Raw genomic sequence first — 25,624 nt, 5'->3', positions numbered from 1 at the left:
GCCCTCTCCTTCACCCAGTCACATGGTCACAAAGTGAGCTGATTCCATGGATGACGATGCAGCTCATTGCCTAAAGCCAAGTTCACTAGTGTAACTGGTGAGATCTGCCGGCATCATGTATTTGGGCTTAAAGGACTTTTCTACAGCTGGAGGGTAATCTAAATAGGTCCGCTTCCTTCATTCCACTAGCATAGGCCACCAACTTCAGTGCAGGAGGAATGAAACCACTGAGTTCTCTGGCATCAAAGAGCCCGTGAATAATCTCAGAAAACCCACTAAAGAACCTAAGGAACCTTTAAACAACCAAGTCAGCAACGGGCTGGCTTTTTAAGGTTTAACAAACCACGTTTCCAGAATGGCGTGTTCCATTGTGATTATTTGCCAAATACAATCATAAGACAATTTTTTAACATTATAAGCCATATTGGCTGGATAATTAATCATAGATAATTTAGTTATTTACATATCTATCTATATATACATACACTTAATTTTTTGAATTAAAAAAAAGTCAAATAAGGCCAAATAAGGTAGTCTTGATTTACTGAGGTTCTTCAAAACCCAAGGTCAACATTTCAGAAGTTGACTACTTTTCCAGCTCCAGTGTGTATGGGTTATACTCCTCTTCAAGCTTCCGCTTCCAGATTTTAACTAGAAAAAAATGTATGAAGGTTAGTGTTACATATTTTTCCCCAGACTAACAAATGCAAGGACAGCTATAAAAGATGGGGATGCAATGCTTTGTCTGCACCACAGCCTTGGAAATGTTTTCACACACACTTTAAACCTTCAAATTGCTTTATCAGGCACTGAGATCCCCAAACACTTGATAATTCAAGGACACAAGGATAGCCTCCTTATGCAGGAAACTGAAGCTAATCTAGGCAGCGGAACTGGGCCAGTTTTAAAGCAGGGGAAGGAAAGAGGCTCCATGCGGTAAGAGCTCTGCTTAATTTGTTGTCAACTGTCAGTTATCTATTTTGTATTGCTTTTAGTTATGCTCTTCTATGAAAGAAAGCATAAGCTAGAGAGCTCTAGGTCAAACAAACTTTTATAATGCCCAGTTGAATCTATCGTTTTAAGCCAAGTTTATCAGCTGAAATTAGAAAAGAGCATGCAGCTCACACTGGAAGCTGCAGAGGGCAGCAAAGCGAGATGAACAGCTCCATATGTTCCCTGACTCAAGAGAAAGGAACAGCTCACTTTCTCTCTCTCTCTCTTAGAGACACAGACAGGCAACAGTCAGACAGGCAGGCCTCCATCTGAAAACAATCACAAGGCTCTGAGCCCCAGGAACTCTGGAAAGATCAGTGAAGGATTTATCCTGTTGTAGAGGAAGTGTGATGCTCTCACAAAGTGATGTTTGGCATCTGCAAAATAAACATGGTGGTTGCTATCCTGCCTCGCATCAATATTTCCCCTGACCGGTCAAATGCAGCAAAACGATAAAATAAAAAATTTTGGTACCCAAAGATGATGGGCAAGAAGGTCGGCAGGCTGAGAGTGTTTACCATAATGCCAGCCTTCACTACAACAACTGAGATGGACAAAGCAACACTTGTTTTGCTTGTCAGGTTTGGTTTCCCCAGACAGGCCAACACCATTTTCTATTTCCCTCTCACACAGGCTCCTTTGCATATGGGTATCATAGAGCTCCCTGCACACTGTGCTAGTCACCCACCCACCCCAAGAGGCCTTGCTACAGCAATTTCATAGCCAGAAGAGAGTGGCTGGGGGCAGTCACTCATATTTATGTGGCCGAAGTCACTGAACTCGGCAGCACAAAAGGCAACACACATGGACGTCAGATTGTTCTTTTTCCCCGAAGTGAGCAAAGTTAGCACCAGCGTATCTGACAAATCAAGAAAGACCAGAAATTAAAGAGTTACTGCGGGTTATTCATGCCCCAAACAGTCAAGATGATCGATTAATACAAAAGAGAAGACTGCCCACATTAAATCATGCGCACACACAACTCACTGTAATTTGGGACATCCTCATCAGACTCTGGAAGAAGGGGTGCTTCACCACCATCTAGTGGACTGGGCTCTCTACAAAGGGTTTTCAATTGTGCAGAGTCACTTTCCTTTTCTTCTTCAGCCGACTCTTTCTGCAATGCAGCAATCATTTCCTTATAGGCCAGCCTCGCTTCCATTGTCAGTTCCACCATTTTGTGAAAATAGTCCTAGGGTATAAAGGCAGCGAGAAACTAAGATAGGGTTTTGGGTTGGTGCTTCACATTTTCTCCACAAACACACGAAGAAGATAACGTGCTCCACAATTTTATTTCACATTAATGTTGAAACAGGAGATCCCAAAATTCTTCTTCAGTGGTCCCAGCAGCATAACGTTGCTGAGGATTTATTTGTCGATTCCCCCTAAGCTCTATTTGTTCAGGTAACTGCCCTCCAACTTGCAGAGGGTGATGGGAAGGGCACTAGCATGAAAGTAAAGAACAGAACACCTCACCAGGGCTAAGGTGATTTAAGGACACGGTACTCCCACCCAGACAATTAAGGATGTTTAATATTTTTAAACATTTCAGCATTAGCTGCCAAAGACTTTTAAAGCCTCTAAAGTGGTACCTTGGTTCTCAAACGCCTTGGTACTCAAACAACTTGGAACCCAAACACTGCAAACCCGGAAGTAAGTGTTCCAGTTTGGGAACTTTTTTCGGAAGCTGAACGTGCTCCGTTTTGAGTGCCACACTTCCATTTTGAGTGTTACACTGAGGTCTGTTTGCTTTTGCTATTTATTTTGTGTTTTGTTTTTGCAGCTATTTTTGTTTTGTTTTTGTGACTGTGTGTCCAGCTACTGATTGATTGACTGATTGTATGACTGCAGTATGTTGATTGCTTTCATTTTATGGATCAATGGTCTTGTTAGATAGTAAAATTCATATGAAATTGCTGTTTTAGGGGTTGTTTTTAAAAGTCTGGAACGGATTAATCCATTTTGCATCACTTTCTATGGGATAGCGCACCTTGGTTTTGGAACACTTTGGTTTTGGAATGGACTTCTGGAACGGATTAAGTTCGAGAACCAAGGTACCACTGTATTTAAACTGAAATGCATATTGCAGAACAATGTGCAACAGCAGCTTCTGCACCACTCACCTGAGCGCCATCGTAACTGAAAATCCCCACCACGCTGACTGGAACGGCTTTGTTCACGCAACGCCCGAGAGCTTTGCGATTGAGAGCAAACACAAATGGGATGTTCTGTTCACAAGCGGAGTCAATGATGAGATGCAGAGTCTCATCCAACCCACCTGGGGCAAAACAAAGAGAGGATTAAAAGGAGGACGAGGCATCAGAACTGGTCACTTTCATTAGCATTGCTGGCAAAAGGGCTTCATTCGCCCAGATACATCTTAAGAGAAAACCAGCATTGCTCGTTCCCTCAACTACACCCCTCCACCGGAAATCTGATCTGTGCTTGCTTCAGTGTTTGCCATACTTTTAATAGAAAGGCTCACCCTTTGACTGGATTCTTTCACAGTTGGGGGAAATGATGACACATTTCAACTTTTTCAGCTTCAAGTGTTTCAGCACTTCTCTGAGCCCCATAACAAGCCTGCGCTTCGTCTTGGCCTTGACTGGGTCTTTCTGATAAAGGCGGTCTTGGAAGCGCACCAACTCTTTCAAGAGATCTGTTACGCAGCTGTCAACTTCTTTGCTGAGTACTTGGGTGCAGTAACTAAAGAATGAACCAATGTTTCAGTATTATGGGCAAGTGTCTGATTCTCCCCACATTCCTTTCTTTCTCATCTACTCTATCCAAAGACACACACACACACACACACAAAATAGCAAACTATATCCAGAAGTAATTAGCATGTTTGATATCTGAAGGTCGAGAAATCCATGTGTGACTAAGGGTCAAAAGCCTTCACGTAAACGCATTAGGACATGGGTCGGCATACTAAGGGCTGGGGGCCAGATTAGGCTCAATTGCCTTCTGGATCTGGCCTGCGGACGGTCCGGGAATCGCCGCATGGAACGCCAGCGTGTGTGTTCTTTCCCTCTCCCTCCCCTCACATGGCGGCGATGGCGCCTCCTCCTGGCTTCTCCCCGCCCTGCCTAGAGAAAGGGGGCTGGGCTTTGTTGATGCCAGCAGCAGCGCTAGAGCCGCCACCATTTTAAGCAGCCCCCCTCCGGAGCCCTTTCGCATGCCACTTATTGTCCCTCCGCCGCCGCCAGTCTCTGCCGCTCGCAAGACACAGGTAAGCAGCCACCAGGGCTCGTGGTGCTCTTGAATCATTCTTTCCCCCAAAATATTGTCCGGCCCCCCACAAGGTCTGAGGGACAGCAAACCAGCCCCCTGCTGAAAACGTTTGCTGACCCCTGCATTAGGATATCACATTGAAACTGAGAGGCACCCCACTAAGCTCAACAACAAAAATACACGGACTGGATTGGCATGACCAACACCAGAATACTTACTCTCTAAATCTTCGGCTGTGGATTTTGGGAAGGTTGGAATTCGGCGGTGTTGGGACAGGGGAATTATGCATGGATCCACTCAATGTTGTACATTCCAGGGACACTTCTGAACTATCTTGGGCTGGAATTGCAGGATCTGTAGGGGCTTCATCTGCGCTTTCTGAATACAAAGGAAAGTTGAATACAAAAGGGATTATTTTTGTTGAACAGGAACTTCAGATCACTATTAGAAACCTTAGGAGTTTGTTTCAGCTTCAGCCCAGGGTCAAGATGAAAATGGCATGAAATAAATGTGCTTAAGAGCCCTGCAGAAAAAAGAGCCCTGAACATATATGAAGGGACAACTGCAAAGAAGACAGAAAAGGCGCTGGCCTAGGGCAGTGTGGCTGTTTTTACAGATATCCATTCACAGTTTAAGCAACTTTTAGATTTAGGGAAAAACAACAGCTAGACAACAAAAGAGCATGGCATGCCTTCCATATTTATGATTTGCAGTTTAAAGTAGGCAGAATGTCAGTTTTAGCAGTAAAAAATTGTAATAACTACACAAACTATTTAAGACTATCGGAGAGCTATTCCAATGATAAATAGGGTCTCATTCACTCTTTTGACCACAGGGCTTAAAAATGCATATTAAAAACATACAAGCAAATCATTACACAATGTAGAGCAATACATGAAATAAAGGGATTGAAGCCAATTGTGCAGAGAAATCGCTCGACAGCTATTTCTGCCAATGGGAGGCAAAATCTCCCATAGGATGTTGCAGCAAATAAACTAGACAAGGCAAACTCTGTAGGAAGAGGTGTCCTGTGACTTGGCAGACCTCTCCATTTCAAACTTCCACTTCTTCTGAAAAGGCATTTGTTCAGGAGGAAATTCAATCCCAGTCCCAAACAAGAATACTCAGTTAATCTTTTGGAGGTTTAAAGAATAAAACTGGTAGAGAACAATCCCAGGTTTGGTCTTGGTTAGAGTTTGTAGTTAGTGGGAAGGCTTTACCATGAATCTGAGGTTCAGACAACATGTTAAAGCCAAACCTAGGCTCAGTGCAGCAGTAAAAAGGACAGCAGAGGAGAACAATGGGTGTGATCTCCTCTCCAGGAGTCCATGTAGTCTCACTTAATCATCGTTTGCAACCAGCTCATTTTCGCCTTTATTTTACGTTACTGTGGCAGCTGCATCTCAGAAAACACTACTGCAACAGCTATCCAGCAATAGAGTGTTGAATTTTTCAACTTCCGAATTCCAAAAATGAGGGATGCTAAAAAGTTGTAACATGACTTGGGAATTCAAAAGATGTTTTGGTTAAATTAATATAATGTAGCTTTGCTAAATTATACAGACAGGATGTATACCCATGAGAAACGTAACGGCTACATCAGAGGCCAAGGAGTTGGTGGCTGATGTCAAAAAACTAATAAAAGCAATACTTGCTGAAACAAGTTGATTAAATTTATTATTAAATGATGTCATTACTTTCTAATATCGTTTTATGATTACAAGATAACATTGTATGCTTAGTAGGGTATGTTTTATGTGGAGAAACTATTTTTATAGTGTCACCTGACATTTTCAAAGATAAAATTCTTTGGTTTTCTGAGATCAGTTTATGCACTTTTTAATCATAGATTTACCAAACTGAATGTTGTCCAGTGACAAAAAAAAATAGCAGATTTGAATTCCTCACACACAAAAACCAATTTTTAAGAGCCCCCTCAATGAAAAAATTTGCAAAAATTAACTTTCTCCACCTAAAATAGCACACCCAACTCTATCAGCATTTCCCTGCTTAGATGACCCCTGGTCAGAAATTAAAATGAGCAGCATCGCTGATTCAAGAGGTACCTGCTTTGGTGTCCTCAGAAAATATCTGATTCTCAGTCATCTCATAAGTTGCACCCTGCAGGATGGCATCACTCTCATTTGGTATCGCCGTCTGTTCTAAAAGGTGCTGCTGTTTCCGCTGTTCTCTCTCTTTCAAAATAATCTGAAAAGGAAACACTTCACTGCAATATAGTTTCCATACAAAGTTATTTATTTCTGAAATACTTTTTGGGCACATATGTATGTACTTTACAGCCTTTAATGTTTACATTTCCATGGGAGGTGGGAGAAGGCTCGATTTAATTTTTAGAGTGTGGCAATTTTGAGTTATCATTCAATTTGCTTCTCTGTGGCAATTGCTTTACACCACTGATAAGCAGGCAAGTTGCTAATTGCATCTCCACTTAACAGCCATTTAGGGAGAGACCTCTTTCAAAAAATCAAACTGATGAAAACGCTCTTAAAACATTCTCATTTTTAAATTTTGTTCATATAATCAATACATGACAGTTCTACTGGCAAACTAAAAGGTTGATCGCATGAGAGTGCTAGTGTAGAAAACATTAATATAATCACTGCAAGCTACCCTTTCAAACCACCTTTGGGCTGTTCTAGTCTTATAAGGAATGGATTAACCCCAAATTAGATCGGCTCACTTCCCTCCCACCTCTGAGATTAGATAAGATTACATAGTTTAATTAGTCCTTTCCCACAGCAACAATCTGAAAGAACTTCACACTTTTTCGCATTTTTTTATTATTATTAAAAAGATAAAGTTATACCCAGGCACAAACCAAAGTACGAAATACCGGTCTGGCTAAATTCTAAAAGGCAACAGCTACACTAAACTTTGATAAAGGATTATTGCTTGTTGTACCTTTTTGAGCGACGTTGGTTTCTTCACTTTAGGGACTTCTCTCTGCTTTCCCTTCTTAACCAAGGGTGCACTCGAGTCCAACGGGTTATGTGGGGTCTTCCCTTGGTTTAATTGCTGACTTTTTGTTACTGTCACGGGTTCCTTGGGATGCAATGTTACTGCGCCACCAACTAAAACAAAAGCAAACCTGCTATCAGGTGACAATGGCCAAGTCTGAAATCCATACTTAACTGGAAGCAAGCACAATCCGTATCAATTGGGACTCTTCTGAACAAATATGTTATGTTGGAGCATAACTCGGTTTTAGCACTCAGCTCAGCAAACAAGAGACACAGACACCCAGGTATACAAAGAATGCATTCCTTTCCTGATTCAGCGCATTGCGAAGTGTGCTTAGCTTCATCAGTGTGGCTTTCGATTTCACCAGACCTTTATTGTGAATGCTACATTTTTGTAAAATACTTCATTACTTAAATCTACTATAATCTTTAAATAAAACAAGCAATTCTTATTTATGTATCTGAAAAATACAGTACAATACGGCAAATACTCGGGAGAGGTCAGTGGCAGTTCATCTATTTTGCATGCAAAATGTCCAAAATAGGGCAGCAAGTGTCTGAAACTCTAGAAAATCACTGCCAGTCAGTGTGAGCTAGCTAGATCAATGGTCTGAGTCAGTATAACACAGCTCTTGATGTTACTGAAAGTATTCAGTAGTAAATAGTCTGGTTTAGAATTATTTCTGGACAAAAGCTACTAAATTCTCTTGGAATTTATTTCACCCATGCGTTACTCTCCTTTCAGAATGTGCTTAAGCCCAATCCTTGATAACATTTATTGTGTTGCAAAGCAGTTTTGTAGTTGCATTGCATGGACTTAATACTTAGAGGAATCATTGCACATTAGCACTTTATCTCAGTGGAGATATGTGCTGCATTTATTCTTTCCCAAAGTGCACTTCAGATCTGTGAACAAAGTCTGACATGATTTATTGTGGACAACTTGCATGGCACATTAGAAGTGGTTACACAAACTCTTTGCTGATTTAACAGCTGTTTTATCCTCCATATGGATGCATGCCATCTTCTGACAATTTCTATACTGATAGCAATTGAATTCTGTGAACACTGAAAAATCCATAACCCTTTAAGCACTATTTCCCCACCACTTTTGAAAAGCAATGGTAAAGAATTTCCATCAGCATAACTTTATATACTTTATTATACAGACTGTGATTAGCAATGGGAGCTTCTGCAGTATACTTTGTAGTGTAGTTGGATTTTCTGCCAGATGAATAAAATATTCCTTCAAAAGATAGGCTATTCCTTTGAAATGTGGACTTGGACTCCAGACTAAGGTTTTCAAAGTATAGCATGTAAAATCTGACAATGTTACCTATTTACAGCCAGTCATTTTGATAAAACACTCTCCCAGCTATTGAATTACAAAAAAAAAAAAAAAAAAACCTGTAGAAAACTAACCATCGCATCCTTAATCTTCATAAATAAAAACCACTACCTGAGAAAAAGTCGAAGCGAAATCGTTACACTTCCACTAGTCTCTCCTAGACTTCAGGAAATTTGCAGTTCATCTTTTTTATTTTACTTCACAAAGGTGGCTTCTCTTTCATTCTTCCGGAACTTTTCCACACAATTTGTAGTGAATTCTTGCAATGTTTAGCCTACCTCAGGAGATGGCCATTGTGTGTGTGTGTGGGGGGGGAACGGTACTCTGAAAAAGCATCACATAACGAAAGCACTCTCAAAACTTCTACCTGAAAGCACCACAGGCTTTGACGGTTTTGATTTTTCCGAATACTGTTTTTGTTCCAAAGCAGCCAGCATCCCTCCCAAATCGAGCCGCACAGGAACCTGACTCTTCTTTCCGCTGCTCTTGGGTGGTTGCTGCAGGAGAAAAAAAGGGAGACAGACACGTTTCTTCCCCCTTCGCCTTGCATTTTATCTAGTCAGTAAAATTTGTGTGCACATAATTCATTCAGAAATATTACTTTTGTTTCGAAGCAAGCCAACGTAGCGCGGAAAGAACCATTTTACCTGCATTTTCCTTTTTTCTACTGGAGTGGACGGCACCTGCTTGTGAGCTTTTCTTGCCAATGACGTGTCTGAACTGGGAGCCACCAATTCATTTTGAGGAGGACCACCGTGAGACTCAAACCCAGACTCCCTTGTTCTTCCCTTTGAAGTACAGAAATACAAAGGCAAATGCTATGAATGACCAAAGAGATGTGCGGAAGCTACACTCAGATAAACATCTTAAGGGGAAGATTTTTGGAGTTTCTTTGCTGCACAGACCCACCACTTCCGACAGTAGCCAGGTGCTACAGCAGAAAACAAGCTCTGGCAAGAAGGACTTCACATTTCAGATCTCTGTGTGCTCTAGCATAGCTGCAGCATCAGACACAAAATTCAAAATAAATAAATGCAACATTAAAATGTGGAAACTTTTTTTGCCACTCTCACTTCTGAAACGTTCCGCGCCCCCTTGCCAGTGACACTATGCTTTTTTGCCACGCCATAATCTAAAATTTGATAGAGTTGCAGAGTTCTGAAATGGCTGAAGAGTGAGGATTGCCAATAAGGGAAAATAAATGGGGAAAGTTGAATAGAGACCAAGGTAACCGAAGATTACTTACTTCAATTTGCTCCCTGGTAAGTGGCGTTGAGCAACACTGCTTTTGAGCGGGCCTGTATTTTTTGTCAGTGGCAGCTGCTAGGTTTGGAAATTCTTCAACGTCCTGAAGAAACAGAAATAAAGTGTTATGCTATATACACACAATTTAGCTTAAAAGTGGCCTTCCCCACTTCAGCACCACGGCACTATTTGATGTGCTAGCATTCCTGTACATCCTTCATATTCTGGATCAGTGATGGTGAACCTTTTTAGAGACCGAGTGCCCCAACTGTAACCCAAAACCCACTTATTTATCGCAAAGTGCCAAGATGGCAATTTAACCTGAATGCTGATTGCCCCCTCTGGCATGTGTGCCATAGGTTTGCCACCACTGTTCTAGATCTTTAATTTTTTAAAGAAAAGAAATCAAACATTTTACAGGTGAAACTCGGAAAATTAGAATATCATCGAAAATTGCACTTATTTCAGTAATGCAACTTACTATTTTTTTCTTTTTCTTTTAATTTTTACAAATGCTTTCTTTTGGGAATTCCACAGTAATAAAACAAATAGTTACAATAATACAAAAATAAACATCCCTATTACATTTCATTAATTCCATTCCATTTATAAGTGACCCGCCTAACAACAAATAATTACAATTACAACAAATAAAGGCTTGACATATCTTGCTTTGCGTGTCATGCATCTTATCTCATATATTGGTTTCACCTTTTAAGTTGTGTTACTGAAATAAATGCACTTTTCGACGATATTCTAATTTTCCGAGTTTCACCTGTATATTGTTATGCTTCTCCCTTCTCATTGATTTTTTTTGGGGGGGGGGGGAGTTGCTGGAAAACCACATATGACCCCTGAATTATTTGTGACTTGTAAAAAGAACCTGCCATATTTGGGAGCTGGTGCAGCAGAGCAGCTAATAGCGCAATCCTAACCGTGTCAACTCAGACGTAAGTACTGGTCATGCCAGTGGGGCTTAGTCCCGTTTAGTGGGGTTAGGATTGCAGCCAATATCCCCAGGCTCTAAGAATAAGGAACTCCCAAACTCTGAACCTCTCCTCTGCCATGCAGTTACTAGGTGACCTTAGAGCACCTTCCCACTATCAGTAATTATGAATATATGAATGTTATCTTACCGTACAGGGTTATGGTAAGGAGTGCAATATGGTAATGTATGTGAAATGCTCTTAATGTTATAAAGCAGAATATATATGCTGAGCACTCTTAATTACAATTACAATATTATTATTTTTTATTAACAACGAGCATGACCCAGCCAATGCTAAGCACTTTCAAGTCCCATTCTGTCGACTGAACAATTAAAAATGTGTACTACCCTATCCCACTGGAAGTGAAAATGTGATAATCTCTGGCTGGGACTTCTGATCAGTGCCAACACAAATCATTTCAGTTGTAGGATACTATATGAAATGCTGCTACAGCTTGCTAAGCTAACTGACCTGTGCAAAAACGAGACAGAAGAAGTTACTATTTTTGGAAAGAAAACAAAAAACAAAATCTGAATTTACATATTTGGATTGGAAAAAAACAAATCCTTATGTGGACAAATTTTTTGGTTTATTTAAAGTCTGTGATGGGGATTGTAGTGATCCAAAGAAGATGTACCCTACAAAAATATACTTAAGGTACCGTATATCATTCAAGACTACCAGACTCGTGAGAGTCCTTGTATCTTGAAATTCAGATTACAATTACGAATGCCTGTAATTTATACAAGGTTATCACTATACACAGCACTGCAGACAGTAATCAGAAAGATGACGAAAGATCCCCGCTCCGTGAAGCTTACAATCTAATAGTAGAGACAGGAAAACAGCAACTTTCAACTCTTAAGTCAGATCTACTAGTGTGCGGGTGGTGCTTTCCTGATGTTGTTGGACACAACTGCCCCCAGGCCCACACGTCATGGCCAATGGTAGGTAAGGGTTGGTGGGACATCAGAGAAGCCTTGGGGGGGGGTCACATCACTAATCCTCACTTGCAATATATATATTTTTTAAAAAAACGTGATCTGGAAGTGCATTATGTGACATGGATTGTTAAATGCAGTGCAGCCCAGGTAGACTTGTTAGACCTTATGGTAACCTTTCAAAATGATTCACCTATTTGATATATAAAAAGAGACATTGTGTTGGAGCACCAAGCATAGGTACTCCTAAATACCTGCAACTTCAAGTTGATACACAGTTTGCTTAATGGCCAACACACAAAGCTTTGACGCAACCAACTTTGGTACCTCAATTCTTGGAGGTTCTTGAACTAAAGTGATTTTGCTCTGAACTTTCTCCACTTCACTGTTTAGTTTCTCTTTCTTTTTCTTCTTTTTCTTTCTCCTCTTCTTATCTGCCATTTCTTCAGCTTCATGGTCATTAGCTTTCCCTCTTGTTTCTGACTATTGCAAAGAGAGTAAAACAATACAAGATTTTGAAAAGCTACACTTAAGCTTGCATAGCAACGAAAGCTAAAGTTAAGACACTAAAGCTGATGGAATACAAACTCTATCTTTTTCTCATAAGCCTCTGTTCTGGAATTATAGGATATGAAAACACCCCCCTAATATCTGTCCACAAAATCGTTGTTCTGCTCCCTAAGGTCTGTTTTGTTACTGTCTGTTTCAGACTGTTCAAATCTCCACTCAGCCATGAAGCTCACTGGTGACCTTGGCCCAGTCACTGCCTCTTAGCATAACCTACACCACAGGGTTGTTGTGGGGATTAAATGAAAAAGGGGAGATCTTGACCTCCTTGGAGAAAAAGAATGGGATATAAATACAATCAATCAATCAAAAGTACCTTCAGAGGGTATGGGGACTTTCTGGAGAGGGGAGTAATAAACTTTAGTAAGGTAAAGGTAAAGGGACCCCTGACCATTAGGTCCAGTCGTGACCGACTCTGGGGTTGCGCGCTCATCTCGCATTATTGGCCGAGGGAGCCGGCGTATAGCTTCCAGGTCATGTGGCCAGCATGACAAAGCCGCTTCTGGCAAACCAGAGCAGCACATGGAAACGCCGTTTACCTTCCCGCTGTAGCGGTTCCTATTTATCTACTTGCATTTTGACGTGCTTTCGAACTGCTAGGTTGGCAGGAGCTGGGACCAAGCAACGGGAGCTCACCCCGTCACAGGGATTCGAACTGCTGACTTTCTGATCAGCAAGCCCTAGGCTCAGTGGTTTAACCACAGCGCCACCTGGGTCCCAATAAACTTTAGTACTGACAGCCAAAAGCTTTTCCAAATCTCATATCCATTCATACCACAAACTAACATATAAATTAAAATTTAAAAATATGTCATACATATATATTTACACACCATATTTACTGCACATGAAACTCAATTCAGTTAATGTTGTTATGAGTAATAATAAAAAAGCTGAAGAGAAATCAACTAAAAGAACTGGAAACTGCCATGTGATTTGAGAAGCAAGAGGTTATTAACAACGGGAGTCAGAGCAGGTTCAGTGAAGCGACAAGAATGGAATCCAGATTAAAAATTATCTAAACAGAAAGCAAATTAAGGCATCAAATAACATGTTCAAGAACACCTGAACGGAAACAAAACACACAAAAATAAGACAAGCTAGAAAAAGAGTCAAAAGAAGCTTGTTTTCCACCCCAAAGCGAGAGAAGCATAGTAAGAAGGGTAAATGCAAGAGGCATGTGAAGAGTTTAAAATAGGAGCTAAAAAGGAAGAACAGTCGGAGCAAGAGATTTTAACTAAAAGGCTGGAAGACAACAGAGCAAGACCATGAACTGAGATACAAAGTAGAAGTCCATTGGAAATGATCAGGAAAGCAGCAATGAGCAATGAGGAAAAAGAGAAACACAGGTATATATATATATATGAAACTTTAGACTGACTCAAGAGAAAGAGTGAAGTCCAATGGACATGAAGGGTGCTACAGTGAATTAAGGGTTTAAAAGACAAAGGAAGAATTGATGTTTGTTCTTTCTGTCCCATAAGATCCTTTTCTCTCAATATATTACTTTTTCAAATAAATCCACTAGGGAGCTGAGTCTGAGACTCTGGTTAGCTGCTATTCCAAAAGACAGTAACAGAACAGTGGCTTGGAAAAACCATCATCCTACCTTATGATCTTTGGGAACATCATCTTCTCCTTTACTGCCAGAATTATTACCGGCAGGAACTGTCACTGGAGTCGAAACAACTCTCTTGGGAGCTTGCGACAGCACGGTGGCCCAAGACACAGCAGGCCAAGGGGACACCTGAGGAACTGATGTTAGACAGAACAAACTATTCACTGAATGGGACTAAGACAAATCTTTAGTGGGGCTGTGCCAAATGTTCACAGGAATTTTTTTTCCATTACAAAAGGTGCAATTTTGAGAGATATACAATAAACAGCAACATACTATATTGATCTTTCAAATGTAGGTATCTGAATGATAAAATATTGGCCTTTTTGCTTTTGTATTATGTGCTGAAATCTAAAAAAAAATTTACTTAGGTCCAAGATTTGTATGAGACATGCTTCAAACAAATGTTTAAACAATGATTTCAAAACAATCCAGACACACTCTAACTTCCAAAGGATTTTCTTCAGCTAGAATAATAGGGTTGTTGCCAACTAAGACCTACTCAGAGTAGACCCACTGAAATTCATGGGTGTGACTAATTTTAGTAGGCCTTGTTAGAACTTAGCTGGATACATGCCAATACCTTTTCTCTACCCTTTCTAAGCATGCTTAGCTGAAATGTGGACTTTAGACCTTAAATGAACAGAATGCTATATCAACAGTAAAGAAATATTTATTACTACAGATAGCCCTTACCTCCAGGATCAGATGAAGAACTTAACGGTCTTGCCGGGAAATGCTTTTTCAGAGTTGTTTCTCCCTAAAGTGAATATTGCGGTCTTTAGTACAAAAGCAAGGCAGCAACCTGCTCTGTCTCTATCCAATCCATGCAGCAGTCAAAAGATCAAGACTTGTATTAAACTTCCTGGAACTGAGCTCACGTTTGAATTCTTTACCTTGGCTCCTAAACTTATATATCAATAAAAGATGTAAAAAGTTCTTCCAGTGGAGGTGCAAAAACCTTTGTTTTCTTAAAGAAATTTACCAAAGCTGAAACACATCTTTAAAATTGTGACATATTTCATCTGAATAAATAAATAAATAAATTGAAATGTAATGAAAAGGGGGGGGAGAGAAAAGGAACTGCTTTATTTGTTTATTGGTTATTATATTTCACCAAGTCAATAAAAATTGCCTTGAAGGAAAGACGTAGCCTGGCTTTATCCATATGTTGCTGAACAAGGGGCTGATTCACATGGCCATCACCTTGCACCTTGCACTTATACACCTTGCACTTTTACACACACTAGAATTCATGCTTGATCAATAGGTTCTGGGCTTCCCAAACAACATGTACTCAACAAGGACGATTTTTAACATTTGGTAAGTGCCTCCTGGCAGAGGGAATATAAACCACACTTGATTCATGCACAAGATGTACTGATCTCACCAAGAGGGAACTGCAGAAATTACTGCAGGGAGAAATAGTACCATGAGTCACCACTTGCAGGAATTATTATAGGAACAGGTACAAAATCTAAAGATTTAAAAAAGAAAGAAAATGATGTACCTTTATACCCTAGGTCTAACCTTGCCTACCTCTCTCTGTAGCCCAAAATGATTTCCTGCTGAGTTCCATTGTTCCTTCCTTGGGTATAAAATATAAGTCACCATAATATTCTTGATGACCTTTCGGAAGATTATCTGTTAATGCTACAGGGGAGAAATGATCTTCAGAATGATATAGGGTCGCCTTTTTAAGAAAAGGAGAACAAGGACTTACAAAACTAATAGGACAAGTAGCCTTTGGGGAAATCTGACTGGGAAGAATTCAGTTCTAAAGCTAGTCTAACATGTGATACTACTGAAAAGAAAAAGTATCTATTTACTCTTGCACATTTTCCACAATTTTTAAACATACAAATATTGATCCAGCAAGTAGCTTCATGTTAACACATTATCATTCAGCATCTAAGCCTATAAAATAGCTAACCTCTTTGGTTACCAGAGCTGAAATGGCTGGTTTTCCTGGAGGTTTTGAAGGCAGCTTATCTCCTTCAGCCGATCCCAATGGCCCCCACGCACATTTTTTAATATCCAACAGATCACTACTTCCCAAGCCTTGCAATTTTGGGAAATCGGAGAGGGTGATTTCAAATGCAGGTTCCGGAAGACACTCGGCAGCTGGAATTTGCTTGAACTTCCCATTTGCTGCTTTAATGGGCCTGTCTAATAATAATAATAAAAAAGAGTGTTGATTTGCAAAGTAACATATTTCTCCACGGTATGTAAATAGTTTACTGCTTTTAGTAATCATTACACACCACACAATGCTTTTTAGCAAAAATATATTTATTTACTGTACTCTCTCATTCATACTTGGATCCTGCTTCATATCCCAATGAGAGCAGAAAACAGCTAACAATATTACACAAGTATAAAATAATGAAGTTAACAACATCTTAACCACATATAAAGATAATCAGTAAGTGCTGATCAATAAAAACTAACCGGGTAAAAATGATACACCGGGGGGGGGGGTGTAGCTACAAAACTAGCAAAAGTGTTGCACTTTAATCCAGTACAAGTTTCAGAAATACACCACTTTCGGTCTGAATTTGGCCTCCCGAGAGAGGTTTCTCTTACCCACTCTCCTACGAAGACCTTTCATTTACATAAGGCCTTTGCCTTAAAACATTCAACAAATATTTTAATGAACTTTTTCCTGTTGTATAGCTCAAGGACCTTTCAAACTCTCTCTTCCGGCACAGCCCTTAAACGTGTTTTGGGTCCCCCCCCCAAAAAAAAAATTCTGGAGCAGATGGGGGGGCTGAGCAGCAAGAGGATAGCGGGGAGAACACAAATGGAAATAATTGCGTTAATGGAACGAGTGTACTGGGTGCAAATGAAAATTACTCCCAGGCTTATCCACACTGTATGTAATTGAGTTTCATTGTTTGTATTATTGAGGCTGCTAGCTACCTTCAAGAAAAGTGGAGGCCACCTTTTTTTAATAATAAAAAATGTTGCGAGACACAAAGCAAATTCTTTTAATTGCTAAAGGGTATGCAATATTTTATTCATAAAGCAGAAATCACCAGAATTAATTGAGCTCTTTAGATAAAAGCCTGCTATGACAACTTATCAACTGTAAGGAAACTAGAAATTACCTTAAATCAGTGGTGGTGAACCTACGGCAAGCGTGCCCTCTCTTTTGCCTTTCAATAATTGTATCATTGAAAGCTGTGTTATTGTGTTTTTCTTTTAAGACAAAAGATGTTAATGTATGAGTTGTTGTTTTTCTAAACTAAAACCTCAGTATTCAGGCTAAATTGCCATGTTGGCACTTTGCGATAAATAAGTGGGTTTTGGGTGCAGTTGGGGCAGTCGGTCTCTAAAAGGTTCGCCATCACTGCCTTAAATCATACACTGGCTTTTTCTGCAACTGCAGAACTTCTACTCACACCAATGTGCGCAATACTGCAATTGTTATCGTAGTACCTGATTTAATAGGATTTCTTCCATGCAGAGCTGTGTAAGATGAACTCTCTGTGGATCCATCAGGTCTCTTACTCTCCCATTTGGATTCATGGTCTTTTGATCGCCTCTGTACAAAATAGTAACACCACCTTTCAATCTTTTTTTTTAAAAAAAAAGGCTTAATTTTTCATCTCCATATCTATATTCCAAATTATATCAGAGCAGAATTTCAGTACACAAACACTAAAAAGTAGTACATAATGGTATCTGTTGCTCAAGAGCCAATGCAAAAGGAATATTGTTTTTATCTGTACAATTTGTTTTTTGCACTTTTCAAAGTCCAGATACAAATCATGTTAAAGTTGTCTCTGGAGATGCGTTAAACATCCATGGAAGCATTGCTAGGAGCTTCTCTTAGCTATTATCCAATATCAATCAATCAATATACTTTATTCGACCGATAGTCAGAAACAAAACAAAACATTTCTCAATACAAAGATAAACATATAAAACTGAAGGCATCAGAGGGATACATAAAAATATAAAAATATAAAACTGAAGGCATCAGAGGGATACATAAATGGGGTATGACTGCGCTACTAAACCTCCTACAGATAACCCACATCAAGACATTCGATTATACGTTTCCGACACTTGAGCGCCAGGAAGAGGAATTTAGCCACTGAGAAGGTTATTTTCCCAGTGGGCTTGTTTAGCAAATATGCTGCCTGCCGTTCTCTTGGTCGGGAACTAAACTGAGATAAATATGGTTCTATAAGATACTGCCTTAAATCATTATAAAAGGGACAACTCAGTAGAATGTGTTCTGTGGATTCTACCTCACCCAAGGCACAATGGCACATTCTCTGACCGTATGGGACTCCTCCAAATCTTCCCCTCAAAACCGCCGAATCAAGGACATTCAGTCTAGCCGCAGTAATTAGTCTGCGGTATTCCACGTAGTGGATATCCGCCAGGTAACGGGCTGGTGCAGACCGATACACCTGCTCCCCTAAAAACATCCCAGATTTCACGCGGGCTATGTCCTCCTGTCTGGCGATATCATTATCCAATATTGAATTTGCTGATAAATTCATGGTTTCAGCTAACTTTGTCTAGTTCCTCTAGGCATGTGGTCCTAGCTTACGTATATCTTTCAGAAAACCCTTAAAAAAAAAACACTCCCGATCCATCTGTTGTAGCATGGAGAAGTGCAGATCATTCAAAGCAGGAAGGGCATCCTCATAAATTGCTAGTCGACTTTTCATTTCCAGTGCAGTTTTCTCCAAAACGCACACTAGGAATGTTGGCTGATTAGGACAGCCAATCCTTGCTTCAGCAGCTGAGCATTTTATAAAGCTCATGTTTCTCACGAACTGTTGAGTAGCAGAGGGAAAACTCAGGCCCGCTACTTCAACAGTGCTATGTTTCTGCGGCAGGGTATTTGCTAGACTAATGCAAGGTGGCCAGGCTACTCCCTGCCTTGGATAAGGTTTCATTTGTTCCCGAGCACTGTTCCACTGGAATCTGCAGAGCTGCTCCATGCTGCACACAAACCTGGGCTATGAATATTTCAATGAATTTTAATAGCGAAACATTTGTTTCAGCTTTATAATATTAGCCAGTTTATTTATCCTGTAGAGACCGTGGCCGCTGTTTGGTAGAGTCAACCCACCCACTCCCCGTCCAAAAAGAGAATCAGAAGCTAGCTATGATCAGTGCACAACCACTGAAGGTCCCACACAGATCCCTAGTAACTAACCATAGGCGCTGGCAGGGACCAATGAAAGCTGAAAGACCCACTAGAATGTGTGGGGGTGGGTGGGAAATGCTGGGGGGGGGAGTACTCAAACTCTGTGAAAATGGAGCGCTAAACAAGCCTGCTATTACTGCAATCCAGTTACTGATGCAAGCTGTAGCATGACAGAAAGGCGTTATCTACTAGGCTGCCTTCACTTACCTGGCAAAAAGCTGCAGCCTCTTTTCGGATAAGAGGAGTCTGTTTGGCAGAGTCTCTGTGCTGTTTCAAAGAGCTGTAAAGCTTAGGGCTGTTGTTCGGACACTGAAAGTTGGCAACTGCATATACATTTGGCGCAGCATTAATTGAATATGAAGAACTGGTATACTCCCCAAGCGAACTACATCCCATAAGGCTCTGAGATCGATATTGAGAATGAGAGGTGGCAGTATCCCAGGGCGCATCTTGAGTATGTATCTGTTGTCTAAATTAAATAAACGTATTATTATTATTATTATTATTATTATTATTATTATTTTAGTTGGACACATGACAAACATGACAAGGTTTACAAGGAAAAACATAATGAAAACGAATGCTTGGGCTATAACAGAATTTATCATATGATTACAAAACAAATTCTATTTAACCCATAAGCATACACCCACTAATAAAATAACCAATTTATTTTACTAACACAGGAACCCCAAATCTGCCTTGGAGGAGATGAAAATCTCCCTCTGCTCAGCTCTGACAACTTCCCCACCACCCCTGGAGGTGGGGGAAGGAAGTCCTGCCACCAAGGAACTTCATGCAGTCGCCCAAAAGGTGGGTAGAAGCTGGCAGCGATCAGCAGCCAGTGAGGGGTGAGGGGATGCCATCACATGGCGGCAATAGGTGTGGCTCCAGGTTTCTTCATTGTGCCAGCCTGGGAGCTGGTACAGGGAAGGGGCATTGTTTCCTTTCCCACTTCTGCGCTGACTGGTGCTACTCCAGTCACAGCCAACCAGGCATTTGGATTGCAGCCCAAGCATCCTTTGAGAAACAGTAAGCATAAAATGGTAGTGTTCAAAATATGTGGTGTAAGGCTGATCTGTTAAAATCAGAGAGGCATGCATCTAATTTGGGGTATGGAACTTCTTCCCTAAGCTGCAAGCAATAATACAATGACAAGGGGGAACAGATGCAATTCAAATAGGTGCACATTATATTCAAAAGGTGATACTGTATCCTATTGCTGATCTTAGTGATGTTGTGCCAGTTGTGGCAACTAACTACAGAAGAGGAGGAAAGAATTTTCTTTGCAGATTCTCCTTCTCCCAAGAAGTCTCCAGTGCCCTTCAAAAATATGTCCTGGGGGTGGGTCGGGGGACTGCTCCCCTTTCACAATAGTTAACTTTTAAAAGAGCATGATTTTGCCTGTGGTGATTGGTAGACTATATTTTTTTAATGGAAAAAGATTTAGAAATCCCCAAGAAGCTCCATTGCTTCCAATGAAAGTCAATTAGCTCCCCACCATCCCAGCTACTTGAAGCTACCGTATATCTTAATCACACACAATTTAGAGCACCACGTTGCAAAAGAGCACACTGCATTCCGAGCCTTTAGAGCTTTAGGTAAATGTCATAGAAAAGCATGGTAGCCATATGACCATTGTAGAACTTATGATATACCTCCGAGGTATGCAAGCCTTAGGGGCTGTAGTGGGCTGGGACTTCTATCGCACAGAGAAATAACCCCATTTATAAGGTAACATGATTCTACACCCCACCAAAGAACATTGTATTATTACTACCCAATACACTGTGTTTTGGGGTTTGTTCTTGGGGAAAGTACTGCAATTGATTTAATTTGTTCAAATAAGTCAACCCCCTACTCATCCTTAGTAGCCATGATCCCTAGCTAGCAGGACCAGTGATCAGGGATGATGGGAATTGTAGTCTCAAAACATATGGAGGGCCAAGGTTGAGAAAGCCTGCATTAGACATAAAATTCTTCTTTCTTACAGGAGGGGAAAAAACCCACTTGCTGCTCAGCTGTAGTTATTTAAATATATGGTTGCTAATACGCGGATTTTAGATTATTGAAAAAAGGTGCCAGAACAAACCCCCAATACATAGGTATACCCCAAACAATAAGGACAGTATAAAGCTGTGCAGGTACCACCTTCCCACAAAGCAGCAAAGAGAGATGGCAAATGTTTAGGGATCAAAAGCCCAAAGTCACCATCGTCTTTGAAATGTGTCCTGTGTTGTGGCCTAAAACATTGAATGAGCTTACCCAATTAATTACCAAAATGCACTTAACTTGCCAAACAGCTAAGGCATCTAAATTAAAGACTTAGGTACGTTAACAGTCCCCCAAGAAATGAGATGTAGAAGGGTACATACTTATCCACTGGTGGCTCTTGAACATATGGGTAGCATGTACCATAGTATCTAGGGAAGACACATGCTTCTGAGGGTTCTGGCCATGCCACTGTTACTGCCGCATATTTGGGGACAAACGGTTTGACCTCTGCTGATAACTTGATGCCCTGAGAAACAAAATGGGTTTTGGCTACATGCACTTGGAGATTAACCAAAATAAGTGAAAAGCCCCATCTATGTGAACCAAACTGTCACACAAGAAGGAAAAGCGGGTGCCTTGTTCTTCTGCTCAACCAAAACGAGTAGGAAAAAATTAAATCTGTAACAGAACACTAAAAATGCACCAAGAATTTTAGTGCTTAAGCAAATTGCTGCTTCAGAACAGAAGTGTCATTTTACTTTTTAATGTAAAAACTCTAAGAGTGTCTGGCTGCAGCACATGCAACATCTCAATTTTGCATTTATAAAGGGGGGCACTAATCTCCATTGATGACAGCTGAAATACACTATAGGCAGACAATACAGACGCAATGCTGGTTCAGCTATTAAGAATGATTAGGAGATGAGAAGCAGGCTTCAGGCTCATGCGCACCCTCCTGGCCCCAACTTCTCCCCTCTTATGCAAGAATTTCTCTCTTAGACACACACAAGCCTTTACCCAGGTTCAGCTTCTTGGTTCTAAAGGCTAGGGTTCACTCAGTTGGGGAAAGGGAAGTAGAGAGAAGTATGAAAAAGAAGAAGAGGAGCCTGCTTCCCACTCCCAATACCAAAACCCTAATTAATGACCAACTAGCATTACATCTGCACTGGCCCTACAAGAATGTAAGAGAAAACAAAGCATTCAGCTGACAGTCAAAAGTCTGTTCACTGAACACCCTCTGGTGGTTGTACTTGCACTTGAAACAGAGGGACAACTGGACACTAATGGTAGTATTAAATGCTAGACCTACTCAGAGTGGGCCCATTGAAGCCAATGACCATTACTAACTTGGGCTCTTGAATTTCAATGGGTCTACTTTGAGTAGGACTTAGTTGAATACAAGCCTAAAGGTTTAGTCCATAATATGAATAGTTGTGTTCTTCAGCTCAGCAAAAAGATGGTTGACCAGAATTTTGGCAAACGTACCCTAATATAATAGAAGAGAAATAGAAACCAAGTACATATTGTTGCACAAATGCAGAGTTTACTGGACACCTTATTATATTTGCCTGACCTATTTGTATTATTACATGAGGAACGAGTGTTCAGATTCTACAGCCCAAAAATATGTTAGAATCAGATTTAAAAAACTTTAAGGTTTAACTATGGTAAAGCAGCACCTGCCCACCACACCCAATATATATACCACCCATATATAGGGTGAACTTGTGGCTTCCCAATGTTGCTAGACTCCAACTGGCATCATCCCCAAACACTGGGCATGGTGGTTGGGGCTGCTGGAGCCTAAAGTCCAACAACAACTGGCAGCCACAGGTTTCCCACTACTACCATTAGGCTAATGCTATGGTTTAATTACACAGAATTTAGGTTTATATAATGGCTAATATATGGAAAGCTACTTCATACCGAGTCAAGATCCAGCTCAATATCGTCTACGCGCTGCCAGGAGGCAGCTATTTGAGGCAGAAATAGTTCCAAGCCTTACCTGGAGATAACAGCTATTGAATTAGGGATTTTCTGCATGCAATACAAGTGCTCTACTACTCGCCTTCCTTACTATAAACAGAGATGGCCCCAATCCAGCAGTTCCTCAGCAAAGTGAAACTAAATTAGTCAAGATGAAGCTTTCACGCTGATTTCAAAACAAAACTGCAAATTGTTCGTTTTTTTGTTTCAATCAGATCATTTAAATATGTAAAAACAGGACACTTCTAGTCCAGTCTGAGTGAAAAACTTTGATTAACTGCATTCAGAAAAGGAATATATTTGAAGCTATTCTGCAAAGCACACATGGTCAAGAGTTATGCTGGAGTGTATGCCCAACCTATCAAATTCCATGTGTAAAACAAAATTTTGCTACTTCTCCCTATGGGAACATTCATCTCTAACAAAGCAAAAATAATGTGTAATCCTTGAAGCTACTAGACGTAATTTGGCATGAAATTCGTAACAAAATCCTAGTTATCAAAATGGGTAATTGCTTCTAAAAACTTAGGCCATGCCACAATAAAGCAGTAATCATGTGGACAAAATGACACATTACATGCAAACAAATAATAGTAACCAAACAACTATTTTTGCTTAGCTTGCAAAGTCTATGGTTGTGGGGAGGAGAGTGAAAAGAGGAGCAGCTGTGGGAGGTGCTTCTCTTGCTACCATTTCCCTGCTCCACGGCATTTATCCTTTTTCACTGTTTGTAAAATATATCTGCACTGAAAGGAAAGCACTAGCACCCAAAACTGTCATACTTCTGGAATTTTATTCCTGGGAAAGAGGCAATTTCTGAAGGAAGCAAAAAGCTGCTTCCCAAACTAGAGCCTTATGACTGACAAAGTCTTGACTAAGTTGGTTTAGTTCAAATCTATTTGGCCAAACAGTAATGTTGGGTTTCTTCTACCATATCAAGAAAGGTGATCTGTTTTTATATAAGTATTTTATGTGCACAAAGTGCTACAATATTTTATATTGTAAACCTCCCTGTGACCCTCAGAAGAAGGGTGGTATACAAATTAAACAAACAAATAAAATAATAGTAAGTTGATGACCAGGACACATGATGACGCAGCCAGTATTCTTAAAACAAGCTGCTGCCATTCCCCTTCCCTGTCAGAGGTCTTGCCTGTGAAGGAGACAACAGTTCAGGAGGTGAAACTTGCATGTTTGTTGAAAAAATATTCAACAGGTGCTCCTTTCCCTATCACTCAAACACTAAAAACAAAGCAGTGGTGTCCTGAAAAGAGAATGGTGGAGGCAAGCAGAAGAGATGGGGACGGGCGCAGAGAGGCAAGGCTTAAAACCCAGTCCTTTTACAAAATTATGCCTAATATACTCAACATTGCACTTCTTCCACGGCAAAAAAGAGAAGAAAAAGTTTGCAGTGCCTTGTCCCGATGGCAACAGCAGAAAGCATGCCATATATATATATATATATATATATATATATATATATATATATATATATATATATATATATATATGGGAGGGGAGGCTTGTTTTTGACTCTCTGGTGTTGTTGTGCCTCATTTTCCTTTCTGCAGAGAGAAACAGACTTCTTTCGGGGTGATTGGGAATTTTTTTTTTTAAAGCGCACCCCCCCCCCGCTTTTTTGTTCAAGGTCTCCTGCCAGGACCTGAGCCATAGACCCACACGTTAAGAGCAGGTTCAGCGGAGCCATCAGAATGGAGAGCGCCTTTGCCTTTCCCCTTCCAGGACCTCTCCGGCCGCCGTTTACATAACAACCAGCAGCAGCAGCGCGCGGGGAGACTGGAGGGAGCTGCTCTTTCGCCTTCCGTTCTCCACAGACCCGGCCTCGCCGCCGCCGCCGCTTCCCCGCCTTACCTCGCTGCCCGCTTCCCTCTCTGAAGACATGGCGCGGGAGGGGGGGGGGCGACAAAAGGTCAACGCCCCACCAACGGCGGCTCCCACCCTGCCCTTCTACCACCGGCCGGCGGCGCGCACAAAAGACGCGGCAGGCGCGCGACTCGAGGGTTGACACGAGGTCTCGGCCAATCAGCAGCCGCGCCCCGGCCCGCGTGATCGTCGCCATGACACCAGGGGCGTCATGACACCAGGGGCAAAAGGAAAAGGCCGCCGTACCTGTTTAGCGTCTCCTAATGCGGCTGGTGGGCTGTGTTCATAATACCGGTAATACAGCCAGTTTTTCACGCTGCTTGGTATGGTTTTATTGTTTATATACGAATAACGGAGCGCACGGAAGGGAAGTGATTTCAGCAAATGGTATGATCTGGGTTGTAGCAATATCTTATCAATATTATCGACCCATTACCACCTGATTCCTCCAATAAAGAAAATAGTTGGAACAGTAACAAAACAGCAGCAATGATAGGAAACCCGTGCATTATAATTTACCTAATTCAAATAGGAAGTGGGTTTCATGTATATGCAGAACTTTATGTCTCATACAGTATTTTGAATGCTTTTAGTCATACTTTGTGCATTTGAAGTTGTGTCTCGTGTTTACAATTGCACCAAAAAAATCAATAAAAAGCAATACAACTAG

At 40.9% G+C, this 25,624-nt stretch overlaps 1 protein-coding gene across 4 annotated transcripts; it reads right to left on the bottom strand.

The window, feature by feature from the left end:
• Positions 1-526: 526 nt before the first annotated feature.
• SECISBP2 (SECIS binding protein 2) lies at positions 527-25,075 on the bottom strand. Of its 4 annotated transcripts, none has more exons than XM_035099938.2 (18): positions 24,751-25,075; positions 21,465-21,610; positions 19,297-19,558; positions 17,358-17,463; positions 15,850-16,085; positions 14,613-14,676; positions 13,908-14,053; positions 12,059-12,214; positions 9,803-9,904; positions 9,204-9,344; positions 8,924-9,053; positions 7,150-7,319; positions 6,294-6,435; positions 4,446-4,605; positions 3,479-3,699; positions 3,117-3,271; positions 1,981-2,185; positions 527-651 (listed from the first exon to the last, which is right to left on the bottom strand). In XM_035099938.2, exons 3-18 carry the CDS (start codon positions 19,483-19,485, stop codon positions 587-589), a joined length of 2,388 nt encoding a protein of 795 aa, XP_034955829.1. In that variant the 5' UTR covers positions 19,486-19,558; positions 21,465-21,610; positions 24,751-25,075; the 3' UTR covers positions 527-586. The 4 variants fall into 4 exon arrangements, with proteins under 4 accessions (XP_034955829.1, XP_034955828.1, XP_034955832.1 ...); XM_035099937.2 differs by having other exon boundaries at positions 24,943-25,075; XM_035099941.2 differs by lacking the exon at positions 21,465-21,610.
• Between the last annotated feature and the right edge of the window lie 549 nt (positions 25,076-25,624).

The sequence above is a fragment of the Zootoca vivipara genome, chromosome 11, assembly GCF_963506605.1.
Source record: "Zootoca vivipara chromosome 11, rZooViv1.1, whole genome shotgun sequence".
Lineage (NCBI taxonomy): Eukaryota > Metazoa > Chordata > Lepidosauria > Squamata > Lacertidae > Zootoca > Zootoca vivipara.
Note: the sequence above shows the minus strand (reverse complement) of the source record. Positions and strands in the feature narration are given on the sequence as shown.

Coding starts and splice junctions, on each gene's coding strand:
- SECISBP2 (XM_035099937.2), bottom strand. CDS start 24,972: ATGTCTTCAGAGAGGGAAGCGGGCAGCGAG. Junction 9,054..9,203: donor TAGAAAAAAGGAAAATGCAG/GTAAAATGGTTC, acceptor TTTCTCCTGCAG/CAACCACCCAAGAGCAGCGG. Junction 652..1,980: donor TGAGGATGTCCCAAATTACA/GTGAGTTGTGTG, acceptor ATTTTTTTCTAG/TTAAAATCTGGAAGCGGAAG.